General features: G+C 31.4%; 1 protein-coding gene across 1 annotated transcript; it reads right to left on the reverse strand.

Annotated features, from left to right (window-relative positions):
• Nucleotides 1-21,140: 21,140 nt before the first annotated feature.
• On the reverse strand, nucleotides 21,141-25,042 carry LOC126883107 (uncharacterized). The gene is made up of 2 exons (XM_050648355.1): nucleotides 24,846-25,042; nucleotides 21,141-24,765 (listed from the first exon to the last, which is right to left on the reverse strand). The coding sequence occupies exon 2, from the start codon at nucleotides 24,567-24,569 to the stop codon at nucleotides 22,137-22,139; it is 2,433 nt and encodes an 810-aa protein (XP_050504312.1). The 5' UTR covers nucleotides 24,570-24,765; nucleotides 24,846-25,042; the 3' UTR covers nucleotides 21,141-22,136.
• Nucleotides 25,043-26,939: the final 1,897 nt, after the last annotated feature.

Raw genomic sequence — 26,939 nt, forward strand, 5'->3', positions numbered from 1 at the left:
GCAGAAAATGCGATAACTTTGAAAGAAGAAGAGCAATAAATTTTTTCATTGAACATTCTATTAGCATTTAATTCAGAGAATACTTTGGCATTCAATTATAAATGATTTATCAAATTTTTGAATTACTTTTCTGCTAGCTTGTTTATCAAGTTAGCCGAACATGCGATAACTTTAAAAGAAGAAGAGCAATAAATTTTTTCTTTGAACATTAAATTAGCATTTAATTCAGAGAATACTTTGGCACTTAATTATAAATGATTTATCAAATTCTTGAAGCACCGTTCTGGTAGTTTGATTATAAAGTTAGCAGAACATGCGATAACTTTGAAAAAAGAAGAGCAATAATTTTTTCTTGGAACATTAAATTAACATTTAATTCAGAGAATACTTTGGCATTCAATTATAAATGATTTATCAAATTTTTGACCTAGTGTTCTGCTAGCTTGAGACTCAAGTTAGCAGAACATGCGATAACTTTGAAAGAAGAAGAGCAATAAATTTTTTCTTTGAACATTCTATTAGCATTTAATTCAGAGAATACTTTGGCATTCAATTATAAATGATTTATCAAATTTTTTAATTACTTTTCTGCTAGCTTGTTTATCAAGTTAGCCGAACATGCGATTACTTTAAAAGAAGAAGAGCAATAATTTTTTTTTTAACATTAAATTAGCATTTAATTTAGAGAATACTTTGGAACTTAATTATAAATGATTTATCAAATTCTTGAAGCACCGTTCTGGTAGCTTGATTATAAAGTTAGCAGAACATGCGATAACTTTGAAAAAAGAAGAGCAATAATTTTTTCTTGGAACATTAAATTAACATTTAATTCAGAGAATACTTTGGCATTCAATTATAAATGATTTATCAAATTTTTGACCTAGTGTTCTCCTAGCTTGAGTCTCAAGTTAGCAGAACATGCGATAATTTTAAAAGAAGAAGAGCAATAAATTTTTCTTGGAATATTAAACTAGCATTTAATTCAGAGAGTACTTTGGCACTCAATTCTAAATGATTTATCAAATTCTTGAACTACTGTTCTTCTAGCTTGATTATCAAGTTACCAGAAAATGCGATAACTTTGAAAGAAGAAGTGCAATAAATTTTTTCTTGGAACATTAAATTAATATTTAATTCAGAGAATACTTTGGCAGTCAATTATAATTTATATACTAAATTTTTTAACTACTGTTCTGCTAGCTTCATTATCAAGTTAGCAGAACATGCGATAACTTTGAAAGAAGAAGAGCAATAAATTTTTTCTTTGAACATTCTATTAGCATATAATTCAGAGAATACTTTGGCATTCAATTATAAATGATTTATCAAATTTTTGAATTACTTTTCTGCTAGCTTGTTTATCAAGTTAGCCGAACATGCGATAACTTTAAAAGAAGAAGAGCAATAAATTTTTTCTTTGAACATTAAATTAGCATTTAATTCAGAAAATACTTTGGCACTTAATTATAAATGCTTTATCAAATTCTTGAAGCACCGTTCTGGTAGCTTGATTATAAAGTTAGCAGAACATGCGATAACTTTGAAAAAAGAAGAGCAATAATTTTTTCTTGGAACATTAAATTAACATTTAATTCAGAGAATACTTTGGCATTCAATTATAAATGATTTATCAAATTTTTGACCTAGTGTTCTGCTAGCTTGATTATCAAGTTACCAGAACATGCGATAACTGTGAAAAAAGAAGTGCAATAAATTTTGTCTTGGAACATTAAATTAATATTTAATTCAGAGAATACTTTGGCAGTCAGTTATAATTTATATATTAAATTTTTGAACTACTGTTCTGCTACCTTGATTATCAAGTTAGCAGAACATGCGATAACTTTGAAAGAAGAAGAGCAATAAATTTTTTCTTGGAACATTCAATTAGCATTTAATTCAGAGAATACTTTGGCATTCAATTATAAATGATTTATCAAATTTTTGAACTACTTTTCTGCTAGCTTGTTTATCAAGTTAGCCGAACATGCGATAACTTTAAAAGAAGAAGAGCAATAAATTTTTTCTTTCAACATTAAATTAGTATTTAATTCAGAGAATACTTTGGCACTTAATTATAAATGATTTATCAAATTCTTGAAGCACCGTTCTGGTAGCTTGATTATAAAGTTAGCAGAACATGCGATAACTTTGAAAAAAGAAGAGCAATAATTTTTTCTTGGAACATTAAATTAACATTTAATTCAGAGCATACTTTGGCATTTAATTATAAATGATTTATCAAATTTTTGACCTAGTGATCTCCTAGCTTGATTATCAAGTTAGCAGAACATGCGAACTTTTAAAGAAGAATAGCAATAAATTTTTTCTTGGAACATTAAATTAGCATTTAATTCAGAGAATACTTTGGCATTTAATTATAAATGATCTATCAAATTTTTGACCTAGTGTTCTGCTAACTTGATTCTCAAGTTAGCAGAACATGCGATAACTTTTAAAGAAGAGGAGCAATAAATTTTTTCTTGGAACATTAAATTAGCATTTAATTTACACTTAATTAAGGTATAAGAATAACTGTGTTCTGCTGACTTTGTTCTGCTAACTTGATGGACGTTGCCCTGTGATGTTTTGGGGTGGAATTTTCTTGAGAATAAGTACGGATGTAGTGTCTACGCGGACTCTCTTTAAATAGTGAGAGGTACATTACACAGATTTTTTTCCTTAAACACTCTGTTCTTTTGCACTATATGTAGGAAATAATTTCATCTTAGTGGTATGAATAAAAAGGGAGTATAAACTTACGAGTCTGTTCTCATGAGTAAGAGCATAAAGTATAAGTTTATACTCTTTTCATATGAATAAAAATATTTTGATGTGATGAGTTTATCCTCACAGTAGGTATATAAGAGTAGATGGAGTATATATTTCAACATTTGGAGTATAAACCACATTCTTATTTTTATTCATACGAGCCATGGCCTGCTCACGTATCGTATGTCGTCAGTTAAAACACATATTAAAGAGTAAAACCGTCTGGTTTCTTTGTTATTAAAGATATCAGAGAAATTGGAAAAGTAGAATATTCACAAACCATGAGACTACAAAATAATATCGATGTGTACCCACGTTTGTACCTTTTCCTCCCTACAAAGTGTCTCAAACTTTTGATTCGGTTAAAACACATGTTAAGCTACAAAACCGTCTATTTTCTTTGTTTCTAAGGGTTTGAGGAACATTAAAACACCAAAATGTTCACAAGACATGAGACTACAATACGATTCTAATGAATGCTCCCATTTGTATCTCGTCTTCCCTACAGGGTGTCTCAAACTTAACATAAGAAAAACATTTCTTTTCTTCCACCCGGTATAAGTACAAACAAAAAGTTTGAGTAAACCTTTGCAAAACTGTGTAAATACTAAATAAAAATCTAAAATATTTAAAAAATTGCGGAATCCGTTAATCTGTTCACGAATAAATCAACTATGAAAATGAAAATGAGCATAATTTTCTATAGCCCTACTCTTGACGGGCAGTTTATTTAACATGGCCTGTAATTTTTAAAGCAAACACTTCTTATTGCTACCCAAAATAATATTAATAATGAATAATCATTATTCGCACATTCTTTTATTCGTCAAAAACCAGTAGTTTTACTTTTAGAATATAATAATAATCAAAATTAATTAAACATAAATATAAGATAAAATAAAATAGAAGGAGTCAGTAAAAATTAGAGGGTGTCAGAAGAAATTGGAGGGTGCCACACAAAACAGAAGGGGGTCACAAAAAAAATAGAAGAGATCAGAAAAAAATAGAGGATGCCAGAAAAAAAATGGATGGAGATACGATAAAATAGGAGGAAGTAAAAAAATTTAGAGTAGTGACTGTAGGGGGCAATCTATTGTATACCGTCGCCTGGCGACGGGTAAAATCAGTTTCATAACTGACAATTCGAGAAACTAGTTTCATATATAGAGAAAGAAAGAGAGCGAGAGAGAGAGAGAGAGAGAGAGAGAGAGAGTATGAAACTATTGGTAGTAAAAGGAAAGGTGGAAGGCCGAAGACCAAGAGGAAGCTCCCAACACAATGGGGAGACCAAATGAAGACTGTGGTGGCAAAATCCCTACCTGATTCCGTCCATCTGGCGTATGATGGCAGCCAATAGAGAGAACAAGCTAACAATATTATTAGAGTGTCGCTACATCCTGCCAAGTGCTCAAGGAATGAGGACGAGGATAAATTAATACCCTAAACTACTGTCACCATTTGAAGCTACATGAAAAACTGACTAATTCCAGATTATAGCAAAATGTTGCAAGAGCGAAGAAGACCAAGTTCTCGCAGTAACCGAATACACTGAAGGAGACTTTTATGAAACCACTTAATCCAGTATTGAGTCGAAATCCCATAAGTAAGGTCTCCGGGCACGATAAGGTAAAGAAAGTATTAAGAAAAAACAAAATATTTATGAGACGTGACAGATGGGACGTGAATTATAAATTGTAAAATTCCCTCAACTTTCTTAGTCTCAGCATCCGTTACGGCTTGCAAATTGTAGAAGCCTCGGAGGTGTTACCAGAGAAGGTTCCCATTGTTTTCAGTCTGGTAGGATGTAGAATAACATTTTTGGATGTTGTTTTATGTGCTATTAGATTAAAAACTTAGTTTTTCGCTAGCAGTTGCCGCTAGGGCATCCCTGTCATTTCGTTCGTTGCAATCCGTGAGTGCACGACGGGGTTTCTCCTTCAACGTGAGTTGGGTCAGAGAGAGCAGCATATGTGCCTCCTGATGAGAGACTAATAAGTTTCTAAACCGGTAGAGGTGCTTGCTGCACTCTCTGATTGAACTGGAATAGTGATGCGGCTGTAGTTTCGTGTTGTAACGAAATTGAAAACGGTTATTCATTTTTGACAAAACATTTATTTTATCTTTAACTAGCTGAAAACTAATGGGTCTTGGCCCCATACTAACAAAATAATTACCTGCCTCATAAGACTTCATTTATTCAGTTTTTCATGTCGAGTCAGGCAACTTTTCTAATACGGAAAATATTCGGAAGGGGGGCGCGTTTCGAAAATATGGAAGTTTCTAAACTTTGGTGCGTCCGATAATTGGAGTGTCCTTAAAAATATGTCGGACAATAGTACCAGTTAATTGTAAATATTTTTATCGCCAACCGTCACTAAAGTCATTCATTATTGTACTTATTTGACGCCATTTGCGGCAGTAAAGTAACACTTTATTGTATTGAAAGAAGAATTTTACTATACCTGCCGCGATTAATCAAATTAACTGATATTGAATGTAAGCGGTCGATGGCAGTAATCGATTATTTATTTGAGTGAACTTAAAATTTATTTACGTTAATTATTAAAAATGTTGTACAAAATTTACGTTATTATTAATTAAAATTATGTCAGAAAGTGAAATTCTGTAGTATTTTGCAATTATATAATGATGTTTTCTTGATCACAAAGCACTTTTTAAAAAATTACTTTTATTTATTAATACAAAATAAAACTTTTACAACAAAATATTAACTTTGATACAATGAAAAGTAAATGATGACTAAAACATGAATGCCTGTTTACTAACTAAAATGTCTTTTTATAAGTTTACATTATCTTAATGACCGTGGTCCAAGTCCTCTTGATAAAGGGTTCAGTAGCGTGGTTATGGTAATATCTCTCCTTCCTCCATAAGCGAATCCTTCGTTTGCGAAGATTCAAGAAGTTCTTGTGGAGCTAGAGCTTGCTGAGCTGGAATTTTCGGGCTGAACAGCAATTTGTAGAGTCGTCGTCTTTTTCTTGTTATTATGTACATAATAATCGCTATGGCAAGGACTATTAAGAATGTAGAAAATGAACTAAGTCCTAGCGATACTAATGGTTGAAGATTAAGTCTCTCGATTGGATGTATTTGTCCGTGCGTTCTTGGGACTTCTAATTTTTCCAACAATATGGAATGTTGTGGCTTTAGTTTGATTGGTACTATACTGGGTATTTGAATCTCTTGGGTTGTTTGTGGTTGTATTTTCTGACCAAGTATGTATAATGTTTCATTGGTTATGACAATACTGGAGCGGGAGATTCTTCGTTGATTTACTCTTAATGGTTGAACTATTCCCAATAGCGTGGCATCTTTTGCTTCTTGGATAAAGTTCCCGGAGACGTCGACTATCGTGCATGTTTCGACATTTGGTATCTGGCGTTTGGATTTTACTTTGTTTTTGGCATACAATATGACTGGATTTCTGCATACAATCTACGTACCAGGTATTGTTAGAATAGTATCTCGCAGGTGGAATAATCATCTGATGTTCGTCATTAGGTATTGGATAAATTTTAAAAGTAGGGTATTATGAAGGATATAGGATAGGTATTTTTAATATTATGAGCATATTATTTTGAGTAATACATACAAAGGCATGTGAAGATTCTAATAATTCGTAAGGATGTTCTTCGTCAATAAGTAATGCATCGCGAGAATAAAGAGGAATTAGCATATTTTGTAAAGTTTTTAATTCTTCAAGAGTAAATAATTCTATATTTGGAAAGAAATCCTTTGTAAAAGGTATAAAAATTTTTTTTTTATATTAAAAATCCCTTAAAAGGGCTACATCACAACAAAACGTTTTCGATTTTTTTAAAAAACCATCATCAGTGTTCGATAAACTGGATTCTAGCTGAGCCACAAAAGAAAAATATTTGGGTAAAAACCCTTTACATAAAATATAGATGCCTTAAAAGTGCATACTTCAGTAAAAATGCCTGTGATGGTCACATGGCAAACAGGATAATGCCCTAAGGTAAGGTATACAGGTTTCCCAACACGTGGGATCTAAATTGAGTTGATCACATTTCAATGACTTAATGGCAACAATTGTTACCATTGTAAGTAACAACAATTGTAAGTCATTGAAATGTGATCAACTCAATTTGGATCCCACGTGTTGGGAAACCTGTATACCTTACCTTAGGGCATTATCCTGTTTGCCATGTGACCATCACAGGCCTTTTTACTGAAGTATGCACTTTTAAGGCATCTATATTTTATGTAAAGGGTTTTTACCCAAATATTTTTCTTTTGTGGCTCAGCTAGCATCCAGTTTATCGAACACTGATGATGATTTTTTAAAAAAATCGAAAACGTTTTGTTGTGATGTAGCCCTTTTAAGGGATTTTTAATAAAAAAAAAATTTTTATACCTTTTACAAAGGATTTCTTTCCAATTTTGTGATTGATGGTATACAGCCAACTACAGGAAAACCTTTTTCTTTTCCTTGTGGATTTTTAATTCTATATTTGGTATATTTAGTTGAGAAAGAGTGATTGTTCTAATTAATTTTTGAATGTATTCGTTTATTGATTGGATTTAGAATATTTCATTGATAACGGCTAATTCTTAAGATAGGTGATCTAATGCATTCGAAAGGATTTTATTATTGTCGCTTATTTTTCTTAAAAGGTTATCTATTCTAGTATTAAAAGTATCTCCAAAAGATTCCATATCATTATTGTCTGGATTACCAGTGATAAATTTAATTGTTGTCAACAAAATGTTAAGTAAACCTCTTTTTAATCTTGGTTTACGGGTTATCTTATTTAAATTGTCTTCTGTTCCCGTTAAAATATGTTTATATTGGTTACTTAGTAAGCTAATGGCTGTGACTTTAGGCAATAAATTTGAAAAGGTTAACGAGCTATTTGTTAATATTTGTTCTATGTTTGATAGATTAATTTGAATAATGTGTTTGTGATAATGGGATATTGTCTTAGAAGGTCCAATTAATTCTTCGTAATAACCATTATTTGGAATTTCTTGTATTAGGGTCGTTGCCTGAAGATGTCGAAGCATTGACCTGCAAAGGGAATTTTTTATAAGTTTTTCGTAATCGTTTAGCGTTTTTAAGATGAGCGGTAGTTGTGCTATCCTTATCTGTTAGACCGATAACTTTAGTTTTAGTTTGTTTCGTTGGCTTAATAAGTTGATAAGGGGCTTTTAACTTTGGTTTATTTTTAGTTTTTCTTACGTAAATAATTTCGTTAATATCTGGGATTGTTTCAGCTGATTTATTTATTTTTGTTAGGGCGTCGTTTCGTTTTTTCTTTTGTCTTTCGTATAAATCGTTTATGAAGGGAAGTAATTCGTCTTTGTGTCTTTGATTATAGGTATCGTATATTGGAAGGTCGAAATCAAAATGAATTTCTTCTGCATAGGGGCCATAAAGTATAGAAAAAGGTGAATAATTTGTTGCTGAATGAATGGATTGATTGTAAATTAAAATGGCATGAGTGAAGGTATCGTCAAGTGAGTAATTTGGGTTTTGCGCTTTAAGAGTGCGAAGTTTTTCTAATAGTGTGGAATGAAAACGTTCTATAGGTGAATTTGATGAGGAATTGTTGACTGTGGTAAAATGTACCTCGATTTTATGCATTTTCATGAATTCTTTTTTGAGACTAGCGTTGAATTCTTTTCCGCTGTCAAAGATTACTTTTTTCGGATAATTATGGTGACTAAAGAAATGTCTGATTTTATTTAGGACTGAAGTTGATGATTTATCGGGTAATTTATAACATTGTGCATATTTTGAAAATGAGTCAATTATTGTAAGATAATATTTTTTGTCACATTGAAAAATGTCTAGATGTAGGATATCGAAAGGTTTTTGACCTAGTAGCGGTCCTAACTGCGGTAATTGATATGGGTGTCTTTCGTATTTATTTTGCAGGCAAATTTAGCATTTATTGATGTAGTCTGCTATTGTTGTCTGCATTGACGGCCAGTAAAATTTATGGCTAAGGTGTTTATATGTCTCGGTTATACCGTTGTGATTTGATGTATGGTATATTTTTACGCATTCTATTTGTTTATTTTCGTCTTTTATGTCTTGTAGAATTGTATTGCAGAAGTTTGCTTTTACTGTATTATTAATATTGTCTCTAAAATAATTACAAATAAACGGTATGTATTCGTGCGGGACTTTTATACCGAATTTTTGTTTTGGTCTTAATATTTTTCTAAGAGCGTCTAGGATGCAATCTTCCCAGTTGGCTGTCAGGTTAATTGTGTATCTGTGTTTATTGAATATTTTTGTATAATTAACGTCGTACTTGTCGCAATTTGGTAACATTATTATCTGATTTGTAGATAGATTTAAAGGTTCTTCTGAGGTTGGGATTCCGTTTGGATTTTCCCTCGAAGTATGTTGAGTTTGTGTATCGCCTGAGTTATCATGTTGTATTTCGTCAAATGTATTTAGAAAATCGTTGGGGTCAAAATCTGTACTGTCAGGAGGTTCGGCGCAAACTGAGGCTCGAGTGAGTGCATTAATTTGCACACGCGAAAGGGCGTCTGCTACCTGATTTTCTTTGGCTCGTTTATACTTAACCTCGAAGTTGTAATCTTCTAATTTTAGGCGCCATCTAGCTAATCTAGATGTCGGATCTTTGATCTTGTATATCCAAACTAAAGGATTGTGATCAGTTTCAATTAAAAATGTTTGTTCATATAGGTATGGGAGAAAATGTTTACATGAGTCGATTATAGCTAAAAGTTCTTTTTCTATGGTTGAATAGTTTTGTTCTGCTGTATTTAAAGTACGTGAGTAGTAAGCTATAGGGTGATTGTCTTGTGTTAATACAGATCCTATTGCAATATTTGAGGCATCTGTAGTTAGCGTCAAACGTTTAGAAAAGTCGGGGTATTGAAGTACAGGGGTATTAGAAAGTAGCTCTTTGCATTTTTCGAAGGCTTCTACGTATGTGGCGTTGGTGTGATCGATGATGGAATTTTTTCGTGTGCATCTCGTAAGGGGTAAAGTAATTTTTGCAAAGTTAGGAATGAATCTGCGGTAATATCGAATTAAGCCTAGAAATGACTTAATTTCTTTTAAAGTTTTGGGAATTGCATAATGTTGGATTGCTTCGAGTTTTGCCGGATTTGGCATGATACCTTGGGGAGTCACGATGTGGCCTAAGAAAGCGACTTCTTTTGTTAGAAATTCTGATTTGTCGAGTTGGACTTTAAGATTATTTTCTTGAAAGGTTTGGAAGATAGTTTTAATATGTATTAGATGTTCTTGAAGGGATTTGGAAAATATTATGACGTCATCCATGTATACGAAACAATATTTAGAGGAAATAAATAGAGGAAATACTAACAATAACAATACTAATAGAAACAATATTTGTATAGAAAAGGTCGTAAAATATTGTCCATTAATTTAGAAATGGTTGATGGGCTGTTTTTCAGACCAAATGGTAATCTAAGGAATTCAAAATGTCCATGGGGGACAGTAAAGGCAGTTTTTTAATTGAAGAGGGGTGCATTTCAATTTGATGAAATCCTTGGGCAAGATCGAGTGTCGTGAAATAAGTAGCTTTACCTAGATTGTCGAGAATCTCATCTATTCTCGGAAGTGGGTATTTAACTTCTATTATGTTTTCGTTGAGTTTTCTATAATCTATAACCATTCTAAATTTTCGCTTTCCGGAAGGGTGTGCTTTTTTGGGGACCACCCACACTGGCGCAGAAAACGGGGATTTACTGGGGCGAATAATTTTATTTTCTAATAATTTATTTATTTGTCTATTTATCTCTTCTTGCATACTTTTAGGATGTCTAAAACTATGTGCATCAATAGGGTTTTCGTCTTTTGTTCGTATTTCGTGTTTTATAGCTGAAGTGAAACTTAAGTTTGCTTTTTCATCATAAAAAATATCTTTATATTTATGACAAAGATTTAGAATTTTTTGCTTTTCTTCTTTGTTTAAATGTTGGGTGCGAGTTTTATTTGGGTTCGACATCAAAGTTCGACGGTAGGTTAGAATGCAAATCGTAATCATTGATGGGTTCTACTTGTATAGGATCAATTTGAATCGGTTCATCTAACGAAACGTTATTTAAAAATCCGTTTGTTACCAAATGGATTTACTCAGGTATTACTAAATTATTTAATTGCGTTTCGGGTTTCTTATTAAAAAGAGTTTGAAATGGTATACTTATTCTAAATAAATTAAATGTTAAATTTTTTGATTTATAATTTAATATCGCTTGAAATTTTTCTAAATCGTGATTTCCTAATAATATGTAAAATCATGGCTCCAATCTGCAATACGTGCATCGATGAAGTCATTAATTTTAATTTCCTTAAGTAAATTTGTTTTTATGTTTAACAAGTGTTTATTTATCTGTTTCATGGAAGTTAAAGTGAAATCTTTTTTATAAACATGTTGTGGATTAAAATATTTTGCGGCATTAGGCGTAATAATTGTATCCGATCCTCCAGTGTCGATTAATACCTTAAGTCGACTTTTTGGTAGGATGAAAAACGGAAGTTTTGGATAACTTCGTAAATTATTTAATACTACAGTGGAGGGGGGTGTTCTTCTAATGCGAGGTCGTGAAAATTTTTCTCGACATATTCTGAAGCTTCATCAGACACTGAATTGTCTGTAAATTCTTCGTCTACATTATTATGTTGTGTATGCGTCTCGTTATAATAATCGGTTTCTACATAAAAATTTTGTGTTGAAAATGTCATAGGTCTCGTTTCCGTATTTATAGATTGCACACCACTCATAGGCGTAGGGGTATTAATTTGTTGGTGTATATCTTACTAGGCTTAGTTGGCATTGTTAGCATAGGACTTCTATAAGGGGTTCTATTATTAGCGAAATTATTCCTATAATTTTTAGAATTATTCGAAGTAAAAACAGGTCTTGAATTATTCTGAGTGAAGGCGGGCCTTGAATTGTTTTGATTAAAGACAGGTCTTACATTATGAAAATTTGGATTTTGTGGAATAAATTGATTTCTTTGGTTACTAAAATTAGAATTATTTTGTGCATAAGGTCTAAATTGATTATTACTAAAATTATTTGAGGCTCTAGCGTTAAAATTTGATTTGAAGGCGGTTGGAGAAGAATTATTGCTTTTTGGTTTTTCCGTTTTTTGTTGGGATTTTAAGAAATTCATATAAGATACTTGATTTTTATGATTGTCTAAAGCTATACATTTTTGTAGGGCCTCGTCTAACGAATCTAACTGAAAGTGTGACAGGTGTTCGCAGTAAGGATTGTTAAGACCAGTACAAAAGATTTTTAGTGCTAATTTTCTAAAGTAAGGGGTTTTAAAATTTAAATTTTCTGGAGTATTATGTAGCGATATATGCTGTAATAAATCGTTTAAATTATCTATGATTCGATGGTGATAGTCGTCATAACTTTCAGAAGCTTTTTATACCGTTGTTGTTAATTGGGTAACAAGGATCTCTTCAGATCTCCTGTCGCCGTATTTCGTAAGTAAACTGCACGTACATCTGTCCAGTTAGTTTAATTGGAGTAATTTAGATAATCTCGTGGTTCACCTTTAATACGTGATAAAATGTGAGCGTTGATAATAAATTCTTGCGGTGCAGTAGTATTCTGTTGTTGCAAAAATATTAATAGATTATCTACGGATTTAATAAAAGTAGAAAGATTTTGTCCAGCAGTAAATTCTGGAAGCGTAGCACAGAGGCTAGAAATGTCCGCATTGGTAATGGGCATTGTTCTTTCAGATCTACTAATAGGACTTCTGTCGCGAAAATTATTTGAAGTTGGCTGAGAGAGAATTGCGTTAATTTCTTCGACCGTATCAAAATATGTGCTCATAAGTGATAAGGAAAATGTGAAAAAAAAAGGAAATACTTACAGTATGATGATCGCTGTTGATAACATCTGTTGTTCTTCTCTAACAGGTGGATACTCTGCTAAACAATTGAGATTGACCAGGAAAGGCGGGAGATTCTGTGCAGGCTATCCTGTTCGCAGCGCCAATGATGTTTTCTTGATCACAAAGCACTTTTTAAAAAATTGCTTCTATTTATTAATACAAAATAAAACTTTTACAACGAAATATTAACTGTGATACAATGAAAAGTAAATGATGACTAAAACATGAATGCCTGTTTACTAACTAAAATGTCTTTTTATAAGTTTACATTATCTGAATGACCGTGGTCCAAGTCCTCTTGATAAAGGGTTCAGTAGCGTGGTTATGGTAATATCTCTATATTCATAAAACATAAATCGAAACTTTACAGATTTAGTAATTAGGTACTTATTCAATATTGATTACTTGAACAACTATCGATTAAACATCGAAATCGGCCATCATGCAAGAGCATTGTGTCATCGTCATTACTGTCATACGAAATTTTTATTTCGTCTAAAATTAATAAAATTCTTAAACCTTTTGGGTTTTGTATTAATGCAAATATATTATGAAATAGTGATTTTGTTAATTTGATAATATATAGGAGGGTGACAAATATTAATGATAATTTGTTAGCAAATTTATTTAGATTTTCTACTATTCATCAAGGGAAAAGCAACTGCGCTGCGAAGGCTACACTTCATAAACAATAAAGTAACTATTAGCAATATTTTTAATTTTTGGTATTTTATTTAAGTGTTGAAATTGGTTTAATAAATAAATAAAAATACGATTAAACTGTTTCAAATATATTTATTTCGTTGAAATTATAATAATAGAAATATAACGTCTTACGTGCGTACCAAGTACACACACTCTTTTTTCATTAGGAGGTAATTAAGTAAGTTTAATGTTTTTTATGATTGGCGATAAAATTGTGTATGCACCACGTTAATAAAGACTCTTTATCGAACTCGTCTGTTATCCGCCTCGCTCGCTAACGCTCGCTCTGCTCATAATATCAGACTCGTTCGATAAAGAGTAACTTTACTGACTTGGTACATAAATAACTATTATCAAACAGTCCTGTAAAAATCAGTTGTATTGTGAGGGTAAAAATTTTATGACCCATTACAATGTGTGACCCCCCCCCCCCACACAGGCGGGGAGGCACGCACCATGGATAACAAATTTTAAAAGTTAACCCAGCGGTCAGACGGACCAAAGTTTATAAACCTCTATATTTACGAAATATAGAGGTTTCTAAACCTAAATCTCTCCCGACAATTTTCCGTATACTCTGGGCTAATTAGAAAATTTCATGGAAAAGTTATTTACCAGCAATTTTATTGCTGGAGTCGAATTATAATATCCTATATATTAATAATATAGGTATGCAAAGTCCGCAGTTTTGTTCATAAACCAAATGGCGCCGACAAATCGAATTTTTTTCAGTTATTGCTCTATAACTCCGAAGATTTTAACTTTACAAAAAAACACTCAAATAAAAATTCACCGCAATTAAATTCTGCATAGAGATTTGTTTTTCCCGATTTTTCTCAGACGAAAATTTTCCTCGGAAAATGCGGGTTTCCCAACAAAAACTCTAATTTTCAAATAAAGTTTTAGGTAAGTAATTATTAATCAATAATTAAATAACTTTGAAATCAAAGCTTTCTTGGTATATATTGTAATTCCAGAAGCCGGTGAAAATTAAACGAATATTTTAGCAACAATTCAATTGTTAATTAACATTTTACGATCGCAATAATAACCAAAATAATCATGATACAATTATCAAACTTATAAAGATTATAAAGATGAGACGCTTGTTTAATATTTTATAGACAAAATATAAATTTTTCGTTTTTTTTTTGCATAATTATTAAATTAAAAAAAAATAGTTATAATACGTTGGTCTAATTAATAAAGTACAAAGAAAGGTTATTTACCAGCAATTTTATTGCTGTAATCAAATATTATGATCCTATATATTAATAATATAGGTATGCAAAGTCCTCAGATAGTGTGCTACTTTTTTATTAACAAAATGGCGCCCCTAAATCGTGTTTTTTCAATTATTGGTCTATAACTCCGAATATTTTAACTTTACACCAAAAACATTCAAATAAATATTTTCCCGATTTGCTCCGACGAAAATTTTCCTCGAAAAATGTGGGTTTTCCCAACAAAATCTCGAATTTTCAAATAAATTTTTTGGGCAAGTAATTATTTATTAATAATTAAATAACTTGGTGAAATAAAAGCTTTCTTGGTATAGATTATAACTGCAGAAGCCGGTGAAAATTAAACGAATATTTTAGCAACAATTCAATTGTTCATTAACAATTTACAGTCGCAATAACAACCAAAATAATCATGAGACATTGATCAAACTTAGAAAGATTATAAAGATGTGATCTTATATTTCATATTTCATATTTTGTCGACAAAATATAAATTTTTCATTTTTTTGCATAATATTTAAATGTTTAAAACAAATAGTTATAAATAAATTAACATTTCTCAGAAATTGTTTACTATATTCTAATTTTAAAAAATAATTAAAATGTTTATTTCAAAGGTCTTGAAAATAAATGCTTTAAAAAAAATTTCCAACCATTTGCAAAAAAATTATGAAACAGAAAATTTAGTATACGATTGGTCCGTTGTTTATAATTTGTTTTAATTGTTTAAAAGCTTAAAAGTGAGTCTGTAGTACAATCTAATTACTCACAAAGAATATTAAATATTAGTTCAATGGTTATATTTTAATCAAATATTAAAAATACTTTTTTTGTCATTTTTAGCACGAAAGTAGGTTGATACAGAGCCGGAGCTAAAATGTTCACGCGAAGCGACTGACACGCAGCATACATAATACTATAATTTTATTTATTAAGTGTAGGTCGTGCGGCGGTCGTCGCTTCGAGCGAACATTGTAGCTACAGTAATGTATTAGTCTACTTTCGCGCGTGTAAATTACAAAAAAATATATTTATAATCTTTAATTAAAATATAACCAATAAACTAATAATCGATATTTTCTGTAAATAATTAGCTTGTACTTTAAACTCACTTTTACGCTTTGAAAGAATTAAAAAAAATTATAACCAACGTAGTAATCGTATGTTAAATTTGCTGTTTCATAACTTTTTTGCAAATGGTTGCAAAAAGTTTTAAAGCATTCATTTTCAAGATATTTGAAATACGCATTTTAACTATTTTTTAAAATTAGAATATAATAAAAACTTTCTGAGAAACGTTAATTTCTTTATAACTATTTTTTTAACATTTAAAGTTTATGTAAAAAAATAAAAAATTTATATTTTGTCGACAAAATATTAAATAGGCATCTCGTCTTTATATGATTTTAAAGTTTGATCAGTGTATCACAATTATTTTGGTTATTATTGCGACCGTAAATTATTAATTAACAATTGAATTGTTGCTAAAATATTCGTTCAATTTTCACCTGCTTCTTGAACTATAATCTAAACCAAGAAGGCTTTAAGTCACCAAATTATTTACTTATTGGTAGATAATTACTTATCTAAAACTTTATTTGAAATTTAAAGATTTTGTTGGGAAAACATGCATTTTCCGAGGAAAATTTTCGTCGGATCAGATCGTGAAAAACATATCTCTATGCAGAATTTAATTGCGGTGAATTTTTATTTGAGTGTTTTTGTTGTAAAGTTAAAATCTTCGGAGTTATAGATCAATAATTGAAAAAAACACGATTTTCGGGCGCCATTTTGTTTTTAAAAAAAGTAGCACATTATCTGCGGACTTTACATACCTATATTTTTAATATATATAATCATAAGCTTTGATTTCAGCAATAAAATTGCTGGTAAATAACTTTTCCCAAAAATGGCCTATTCTCCGATAATCAGCCCAGACTATGTATGTAGTATTAGACAAGGTGTCTGACTCAACATGAATAACTGAATAAACGAAGTTTCGTAATAGGTCTGGATCCCGCGTATGAAAAACAAGTTGATTAATAGCAAGCTGAAAATTTGTTAATAGCTTAAGGGTGTCTAGTCGGATAAACTTTGATATATGGGAACACTGTAACAGGGGAAGTTTTAATTGTGGAACAGGTTAAAAATTTGGAATGGTCAGAACACGAAAATGGTACATTTATTTTGTCCTACAGAACAGACATAAACTCTCCGAACAGAGAATAAACTCTCATGCAAAAATCAGACTGCTATTCATCACCTGTCATAATTCCTGTCATTTGACATATTCTACATGTTCCACTCATTAAAACGCCAAGTTGGTGATATATAGCAGTCTGATTTTTGCATCAGAATTTAATCTCTGTTCGGATAGTTTAAGTCTGTTGTGTCGGACAAAATACATGTACCGTTTTCGTGGTCTGACCGTTCCAAATTTTTAACCTGTTCCACAGTTAAAACTTCCCCTGTTCCAGTGTTCCCATATATCAATGTTTGTCCGACTAGACACCCTTAAGCTAATAACAAATTTTCAGCTTGGTATTAATCAACTTTTTTTTCATACGCGGGATCCAGACCTATAAGGGAGGTAATCATGATTTTCTTTATGTGTGGGCCCAAGGTCAATAAAAAACAAAAATTAATGTTTCTCAAAATCATGATTATATAGATAGTTGTTGTTCCTAAGTGTCTGTAAAATAAATATTGTAACAAACCAATCCTTATGCGGCGCCTATGTAAGGGATGTTGGAATTTGTGACACAAGGCCCGGCGCAAATTGAACCTAAGCCAGACATAACCTGCGCCGGCGGGACGGGTGATTCGTGCATTTATTTTTCTAGCGTGCCGCATATTGAACACAAGCCAACCCAACCGTTGGCTATAGACGCGGCTAATAGAGATGGGCAAAATCAGTGCGGGCATGTATCGGTTACTTTTGATACCGGGTTCTCAGTGGTACTGAGTACAAATACTGATTACAAAATACTGATGTATATCTGATCCTTGTACTGAATTGAGTCGGCAACTTAAAATCGGTATTTCCGTACTTGTAACTAGTAACGTTTTAAAAATATCTTACACGTCCCTAGTAGTCGTAGCGGTATGACTTTCGAAAACATCGAATTTTATCATAAACGGGTGTATAAAACGATATCTTACACTGAGTATTTTATTTCTGCATATAACCTACATATTTAAAATAATCTTTCCCGTACTACTCGGTCATAACTCATATTCCTCAATTTACTGCTCGAATAACAATCATTTACAATTACTGCAGGTCATAATTCATAATCCCTCCGCTACTGATCGGTCATAAAAAATAACACTATTTGTAATAAACAAAACACTGGGCGGAAGGGCCGCCCGAGAACTTTATCGTACCGATCTATTATCGTTATGGTACTAGATACTGGCATGCTATATAAATAACAAAGTTATTATGATATTTTAGAATACTTTATACTCGTTATTTTGATATTTTAGAAACACCTTCCGTACTTAAAAGTATTTTATGGTTCTACGCATCATTAATTCCTGCATTTGAGAAAATGTTCGATGCCATATTTCGGGGACACCCTATAGATGTATAGATTATTGCATAAATCAATAGAGTATTACAGTCATACTTTCATTTCAAATTAGTCCAACCTCCTAATTCAAAGTCTATCCTATATGGCGCTTTTATCATGGGGGAGGTTCCCACCACTTCTCAGGGGTGAAATATTTTTATTTTCGAATTAAATGGAGAAAAAGGAAGATTTTTAAGAAAATTTAAAAATTCATTCTATAATTTGATCACATTTTTAACAAACACCATTCATTTTAAACCCGTTCAACTTTTTGAAAGTAGAAATAACACTATATTAAAAGGTATTGCAAAAGAAAAACAATGCATTTAAATTATGGTGGATGGGGAGTTGAATGTATATACTTCATTTTTCCTTAAAGTACATTAGTCAAATATTTTTTGCACCATATCTCGCTTATTTTGTATGTAACCGGCATTTAACGGTGCTCGTTTTAAAGGCCTTTTCAAACACTACAAAAGGTGTTGGTAGCATTATACACCTAAAACCTACCGTTCCTCTGTTATTTCAAGTTGAATGCACCAAAAAACAAACTATTTTCACCTACCATATCTCTTTTTGTATTATAAATAGAACATTTACGAAGGAACGAATCTCTTTATTATTTATAATCTAAAAAATGTTTTATATAGTGTTTTTAGTTCGATGCATAGTTTTTAAGGTATTCACAAAAAATTCGTCCGGAAAGGTGTCATTTTTCAATGAAAATGGCCAATTTTCAACTACGCATAACTCAAAAAGTATTGAGTTCTCAAAAAAAAGTATAGACCAGTTTTTGCTTAGAAATAGGTTCTTTAGCCATTTCTGCGCTTATTTTGACCAACAAATTTTCCACCCCCTTGAAGAACTGGGAACCGCCTTAAGATAAAAGCGCCATAGTATATAGGGTAGATTTTGTTTCTTGAGCTATTCCCTACTTACTGTGAAAATATCAAGTACATCAATGTAGTAGGATGGAATTCGAAGCCAAATACCCTCATTGACTGCCCTACAATAATGCTCTGCTATGATCGCGTGAGAGAGGACACACATAAGATTATAGCAAAATTTCTATTTACCGTAACTTTTCGAATTTTTGAGCTACAGCAATGAGTTTTATGTCATTGGAAAGGTAATTTTGCATTCTTTCAAAATACGTAAAAATATATAGGGTGTATCCAAAAAATTAAAATTTTTCATTCATTTCCGGTTCAACCGGAAGCCATATTTTTAGTAAAATTTATTGTGATAATAGATAATAAAGTACCATATATGTCTGCAAAATTTCAAATTTTAGTTTCTATTAAGAAGGAAATTACGGGTACTCGAATATTTTTTTATAAAAAATTCATAATTCCCCTCCTATGGGGAGTTAAGAAATTGACTAACGTCATTCAATTTACTGATAGGATATCAAAAATATATCAAAAAATAAAAAAATTCCTTGGAGCCATTTTTGAGAAAATCTAGTTCAAATTTATGTAACAATTTGACCCCTTAAATATAGGCAACCCGTAACTTTTTCTGAAAAACGATAACATTCTTCTTATAGCCCCATCTTTAGGCTATATAACGACTTTTTCAAATTAAACTTATCTTAAACAAGTTTTTAGATAGGTAGGGAAATGTGTCGGGTGGGCGGTCGGCCATGTTGGCCGCCATTTTTAATTTTGAAATATCAAATTCCGTATTTTTATTTACCTATCGATGAGCTTACTTTTAGTTGAATTTCATTCATTTCGGTCAAAATTTGCCAAAATGGGCCCTAAATAACCCCCCTATTTCGGCCCCCCTTTGAGAGGTTTTTTTTTAAAGCTTAGTTTCTCGACAAAATTCTCTTAAACTTACTCATACCGAATTTCATTAAAATCGGTCCGGTAGTTTTTGCTGGGCGGTGGCGACATACGTACGTACGTACATACGTACGTACGTACGTACGTACATACTTCCGACATGTTTTTTTATTTGCTTTTTAGACTCAGGGGGGCTCAAAACGTCGAAAAAAAGTGAAATCTGAAAAAATTTTTTTGCACGATCCTATAACTTTATCTATTATACTATACTACGTATACATATAGTACGATAAAGTAAAAATGTAATATGCCGACAAGTTGAATTTGAGGGTAATACGATATTTTTATCGATCACGGTTTTAAGTAACATGAATATAACATTAAAAGGGTAAACCCTGTAGTTGGCTGTATACCTTTGTTAAGACAACGTAGAATGAAGTAAACACTTCTGTTGTATATAGGTATATTATAAATTTATTAAAAAATTTTAAAATTCATCCACAAGGGAGTGGTTGTACAAAACGTTTTCGGTCAAACTGACCATCCTCAGTGTAAACCTGGAAATAAGTGAACCACTTAGATTGAAATGCAAAAGGGTGAAATTTTGACAGTTAAAAAAGAAAATGTGGTTACTTACGTCCAGTGTACAAGTAATTGAAACTAGCCACTTGAATAGGTGTAAAACCTCAAAATAACATTATTGCTACATTATGAGCTGTATAGTAATCGACAATAAGTCGATGTCTTAAGATTAAAAATGTATCACATGTGGATGTATGTCATCCTTGCTCGGAATTAGCACAAGGTTGTGATCAGGTGAGAGGTTAACAACCAACTGATTAGACAGATTGGTGCCTGAAAATTCATGACAAGATGTCAAAGAAGATAGGTGGATTTCTCAAATGTCAACCGAAAAATTTTTGACAATGTGCATTAATATTTAACTTAATTATTCAATTGTGAATATGCAACTATTAAATTTGTTTGATATGAATTCTAAATTGTAAATAAAGGTTAATAAGCTATAATGATATATTCATTAGTGCACCGTAAACAAAAGCAAAATTCTACTCATATGCTGTGACGTCATAGACTGTTTGTCTACTGTATAGGACTGATAATAATTATATTAATTCGAGCAAAGTTATAATGAATGAATATTATTGAAAATTATATAGAAAATTTTTAAAATTTTTTTTATCAAAATATGATATTTTAATAGAGTAGCAGCTGTAGAATTGGAAGTAATGCCAATAGTGAATGGTCGGTTGCATATGTTTCAGGGAACCAACGAATATAATGAGAAAATACCAATCTATAGATCTGTAATGTGAATTATTGGAGGTATTAAAGGAAATGATATTAAAAAAGGGAAGTGGAATTGAAAAAATGTATGTACATATCTTAATCAAGAAATCTTCTCTAAAAATATTTTGTTATGACTGAATGTAAAGAGTTTGTCCCATATAGAACTATTGAAAATCTAAATTTAGAAAAATTATTAAAAAGGTGATAAGGTAAGTTGCCTATGTTCAGTGGACAAATAAATGAAATATAATTACTGTTTTGAAATTAAATTGTGTGAATTGTTAAATGGATAAAGACTGATATTAAATTAGGAAAACTGCGCTGAAAGAAATGTACATGTTTTGATCAAAGAAGAAAATTAATTTTGATTGTAAGCTCTAAATGTAAAAAGAATATGTCACATATTAAACTATTGAAATTCTAGATTGAATATTGTATTGACCAAAGTTGATATTAAGTAAATTTATTAAATGTTGATAGCTGAGATTTATTTTTTATTTTAATCTAAATGAAAAATAGAGTGAATCAATTAAAATGTTGGAAATTCAACAAAATTTTTGGTTATTGTCTATATTAGAATGTCATATCCGAAAAGATCAAGGGTTCCATGGTGTGATTTTGATATAATGAGAAAATGATTTTGTTAAGTGAAAATAATTAAAGAATGAGATGGAAGAGATAGAGTCTTGACAGGAGCACAGAGTGAAAGAAACTGGAAGTACTAAAAGAATATTTGATTAGGTATAATGTTTGGGTTTTTTGTTTATTTTGGGTTTGTCGTGGTATGTATAGGAAAGAAGGCCAATGTGAAGGTGAATAAAAATATAGAATTATGGAAATAATTGTCTATGAATGGGGGTGAAATCACGGTTAAGAGAAAGTTGACGGTTAACACAGTTTGGACTTGTCCTTGCGTCCCTGACAATCTCTAAATCCTCATATAGGTCTAAACGAAGGGTATTCTTATCTTGGATGTTATGAATCAAAGTCACACCATCTGGGATGTTAAGGTGGTGTTTGTTGACTTTGAGATGGTGAGAGAAAGCTGATGTATTGTCACGTTTAGTGTGCTCTGCTGCTCTAGTAGACAGTGATCTATAGGTTCTTCCTACATAAGAGGCATCACAATCGGAACAAGATAATCTGTAAACACCACTACGATTCATAAAGTTGATTGGATCTTTAGTGTTAGATAATGTTTTGTTGAGAGTGTTATTGACTTTAAATGATATGTGGACATTGTCCGAAGAACAGAGAATGTGTTTGATCTTCTCAGATATGACAGTATTATGAAAAGGTAGGGACCTATAGATTGGTGTGATGACTGGGTTTGAATTGTAAGCTAGTTGCTGAAGACGATTGGATTCTCTTTTCCGGATGAGCTTGTCGATTATATTAGGGTTGTAATCATTGTTGACTGCTATTTGTTTGATTATATTAAGTTCCTTGTTAAATTCAGCTGTAGATAGAGGTAGTGTATGTAGTCTATGGATGAAACTCCTAAAAGCAGAATATTTATGAGACAGTGGGTGGTTGGATGAAGAATGGATAACATGATCAGTTTGAGTAGGCTTGCGGTAAATACCAAAGTTGAACTGGTTGTTGAGTCTGGTAATGGAAAGGTCTAAAAAATTAATGGCATTAGATGATTCTAGTTCCATAGTAAATTTGATATTGGGATGGATTTGATTGATTTTGAATAAAAGGTGATTAGCTGAGTCTTGCTGACCATCCACAAAAACGAGACAATCATCTACGTAACGGAACCAATGTAGAACTTCAGGATTTTTCATGATATAATTGGATTCTAAATGATCCATAAAAACATCAGCTAGAAAGGGGGATAAGCAACTACCCATTGCTAAACCATCTGGTTGTTTATAGAAATTATTGTTAAAAATAAAGAAATCTTGTGATAGACAAATTTGTAGAATATCTATTATCGAAGAAATGATATGGGGTTGAATAACCTTATTGATTAGGAGAGTTTTTACCAGACTAATTGTTTCATTTTTGGGTACTGAAGTAAATAGGTTGCTAACATCAAAAGAAAGCATAGTAATGTTTGGATTCAGATTGATGAGTTGAAGTTTTTCAACCAATTGGTAAGTGTTAGAAACTGAAAATTGAGGAGTGAAGTTAATTAAGTTTTTTATTGTTTTTAATAGAAATTTAGATAAGATAGAAACTGGAGTATTAATGAAGCTAACAACGGGGCGTATAGGCATGTCAACTTTGTGTATTTTTGGCAAACCATACAACCTTGGAACTAAAGGGTTGCTAGGAATTTTGCTGTATGGAGCATCAAATTCAGTGAAAAAATCAGAAAATTGTTTGATGTTGTCTTTAAGTTTAGTGATAAATCTTTTTGTAGGATCTACTGTTATAGAAGTAAAATGGTTGCTCTCTAAGAAAGATGTGACTTTGTTGTTATATAAGTCACGTTCAAGGATGACAAGACAGTTACCTTTGTCTGCTTTACTGAAAATTAATTGATGGTTTGTAATTTTTTGTTTAATTGATTTTAATGACTTAAGAAAAGAGTTGGCTTTTTTGGAAGAAAGACTATGTGAGAAAGAAGAGTTATTGGAAGAATCAATTTTAGTTTTGAATTTGTTGAGAAAGCGGTAACAAGAGTTTCTGATAGATGTTCTGTCTGAAAGGGTTACGGAGAGATTTTCGATAACTATGTCTGTCTCGATAGAAAGGTTCTCTATATCTTTGATTGAAAAATCTTTGGGGACTGAGTGTTTAAGACCGTAGTTGAGCAATTGTATTTCGTCTTTGGAAAAATTAATGTTGGTGAGGTTCTTTATACGGGGATGGAATTTGAAATCTGAAAACTTTCTGACATCTCTGACATCTGAAGCTTGATCGAGCAAAGTTTTGGCTTGAATAAGTTTAATTAATTTGTTATTAACTCTATTAAATTTAATTGAATTAGAAATCTCCACCTTATCCTGAACATCTGACATAAAGTTATTAATATTGATAAAACCTATTATTTCGAGCAAAGAATCATACATTACCTTAAGTTGACAGTTGAGGTAGTTTAATTTTCCATAGTGGTTACATATCTCCTTCTTCATTAATTTAACTTGTAGTGAGCTCCTGATGTTTGGAGGTACATTTTTTGATGTTTTTACTCTGCAAAAATTTGGAATGACTTTGTGATTAAGGCATTGAGATATGAACCATATATCCAATTTAGTGTTGTTCCTCTTTGTAGCTAGCCGCAAGTACTTAAGAGCCAAGTTGACCATATCGTCATTAAATAAAACATTAAAAGGGTAAACCCTGTAGTTGGCTGTATACCTTTGTTAAGACAACGTAGAATGAAGTAAACACTTCTGTTGTATATAGGTATATTATAAATTTATTAAAAAATTTTAAAATTCATCCACAAGGGAGTGGTTGTACAAAACGTTTTCGGTCAAACTGACCATCCTCAGTGTAAACCTGGAAATAAGTGAACCACTTAGATTGAAATGCAAAAGGGTGAAATTTTGACAGTTAAAAAAGAAAATGTGGTTACTTACGTCCAGTGTACAAGTAATTGAAACTAGCCACTTGAATAGGTGTAAAACCTCAAAATAACATTATTGCTACATTATGAGCTGTATAGTAATCGACAATAAGTCGATGTCTTAAGATTAAAAATGTATCACATGTGGATGTATGTCATCCTTGCTCGGAATTAGCACAAGGTTGTGATCAGGTGAGAGGTTAACAACCAACTGATTAGACAGATTGGTGCCTGAAAATTCATGACAAGATGTCAAAGAAGATAGGTGGATTTCTCAAATGTCAACCGAAAAATTTTTGACAATGTGCATTAATATTTAACTTAATTATTCAATTGTGAATATGCAACTATTAAATTTGTTTGATATGAATTCTAAATTGTAAATAAAGGTTAATAAGCTATAATGATATATTCATTAGTGCACCGTAAACAAAAGCAAAATTCTACTCATATGCTGTGACGTCATAGACTGTTTGTCTACTGTATAGGACTGATAATAATTATATTAATTTGAGCAAAGTTATAATGAATGAATATTATTGAAAATTATATAGAAAATTTTTAAAATTTTTTTTATCAAAATATGATATTTTAATAGAGTAGCAGCTGTAGAATTGGAAGTAATGCCAATAGTGAATGGTCGGTTGCATATGTTTCAGGGAACCAACGAATATAATGAGAAAATACCAATCTATAGATCTGTAATGTGAATTATTGGAGGTATTAAAGGAAATGATATTAAAAAAGGGAAGTGGAATTGAAAAAATGTATGTACATATCTTAATCAAGAAATCTTCTCTAAAAATATTTTGTTATGACTGAATGTAAAGAGTTTGTCCCATATAGAACTATTGAAAATCTAAATTTAGAAAAATTATTAAAAAGGTGATAAGGTAAGTTGCCTATGTTCAGTGGACAAATAAATGAAATATAATTACTGTTTTGAAATTAAATTGTGTGAATTGTTAAATGGATAAAGACTGATATTAAATTAGGAAAACTGCGCTGAAAGAAATGTACATGTTTTGATCAAAGAAGAAAATTAATTTTGATTGTAAGCTCTAAATGTAAAAAGAATATGTCACATATTAAACTATTGAAATTCTAGATTGAATATTGTATTGACCAAAGTTGATATTAAGTAAATTTATTAAATGTTGATAGCTGAGATTTATTTTTTATTTTAATCTAAATGAAAAATAGAGTGAATCAATTAAAATGTTGGAAATTCAACAAAATTTTTGGTTATTGTCTATATTAGAATGTCATATCCGAAAAGATCAAGGGTTCCATGGTGTGATTTTGATATAATGAGAAAATGATTTTGTTAAGTGAAAATAATTAAAGAATGAGATGGAAGAGATAGAGTCTTGACAGGAGCACAGAGTGAAAGAAACTGGAAGTACTAAAAGAATATTTGATTAGGTATAATGTTTGGGTTTTTTGTTTATTTTGGGTTTGTCGTGGTATGTATAGGAAAGAAGGCCAATGTGAAGGTGAATAAAAATATAGAATTATGGAAATAATTGTCTATGAATGGGGGTGAAATCACGGTTAAGAGAAAGTTGACGGTTAACACAGTTTGGACTTGTCCTTGCGTCCCTGACAATCTCTAAATCCTCATATAGGTCTAAACGAAGGGTATTCTTATCTTGGATGTTATGAATCAAAGTCACACCATCTGGGATGTTAAGGTGGTGTTTGTTGACTTAATTAAACAAAAAATTACAAACCATCAATTAATTTTCAGTAAAGCAGACAAAGGTAACTGTCTTGTCATCCTTGAACGTGACTTATATAACAACAAAGTCACATCTTTCTTAGAGAGCAACCATTTTACTTCTATAACAGTAGATCCTACAAAAAGATTTATCACTAAACTTAAAGACAACATCAAACAATTTTCTGATTTTTTCACTGAATTTGATGCTCCATACAGCAAAATTCCTAGCAACCCTTTAGTTCCAAGGTTGTATGGTTTGCCAAAAATACACAAAGTTGACATGCCTATACGCCCCGTTGTTAGCTTCATTAATACTCCAGTTTCTATCTTATCTAAATTTCTATTAAAAACAATAAAAAACTTAATTAACTTCACTCCTCAATT

The sequence above is a fragment of the Diabrotica virgifera genome, chromosome 4, assembly GCF_917563875.1.
Source record: "Diabrotica virgifera virgifera chromosome 4, PGI_DIABVI_V3a".
In the NCBI taxonomy this organism is placed as follows: domain Eukaryota; kingdom Metazoa; phylum Arthropoda; class Insecta; order Coleoptera; family Chrysomelidae; genus Diabrotica; species Diabrotica virgifera.

What these genes read in the sequence shown, in the direction of transcription:
- LOC126883107 (XM_050648355.1), bottom strand. Translation starts at nt 24,569, where the DNA reads ATGGTCAACTTGGCTCTTAAGTACTTGCGGCTAGCTACAAAGAGGAAC.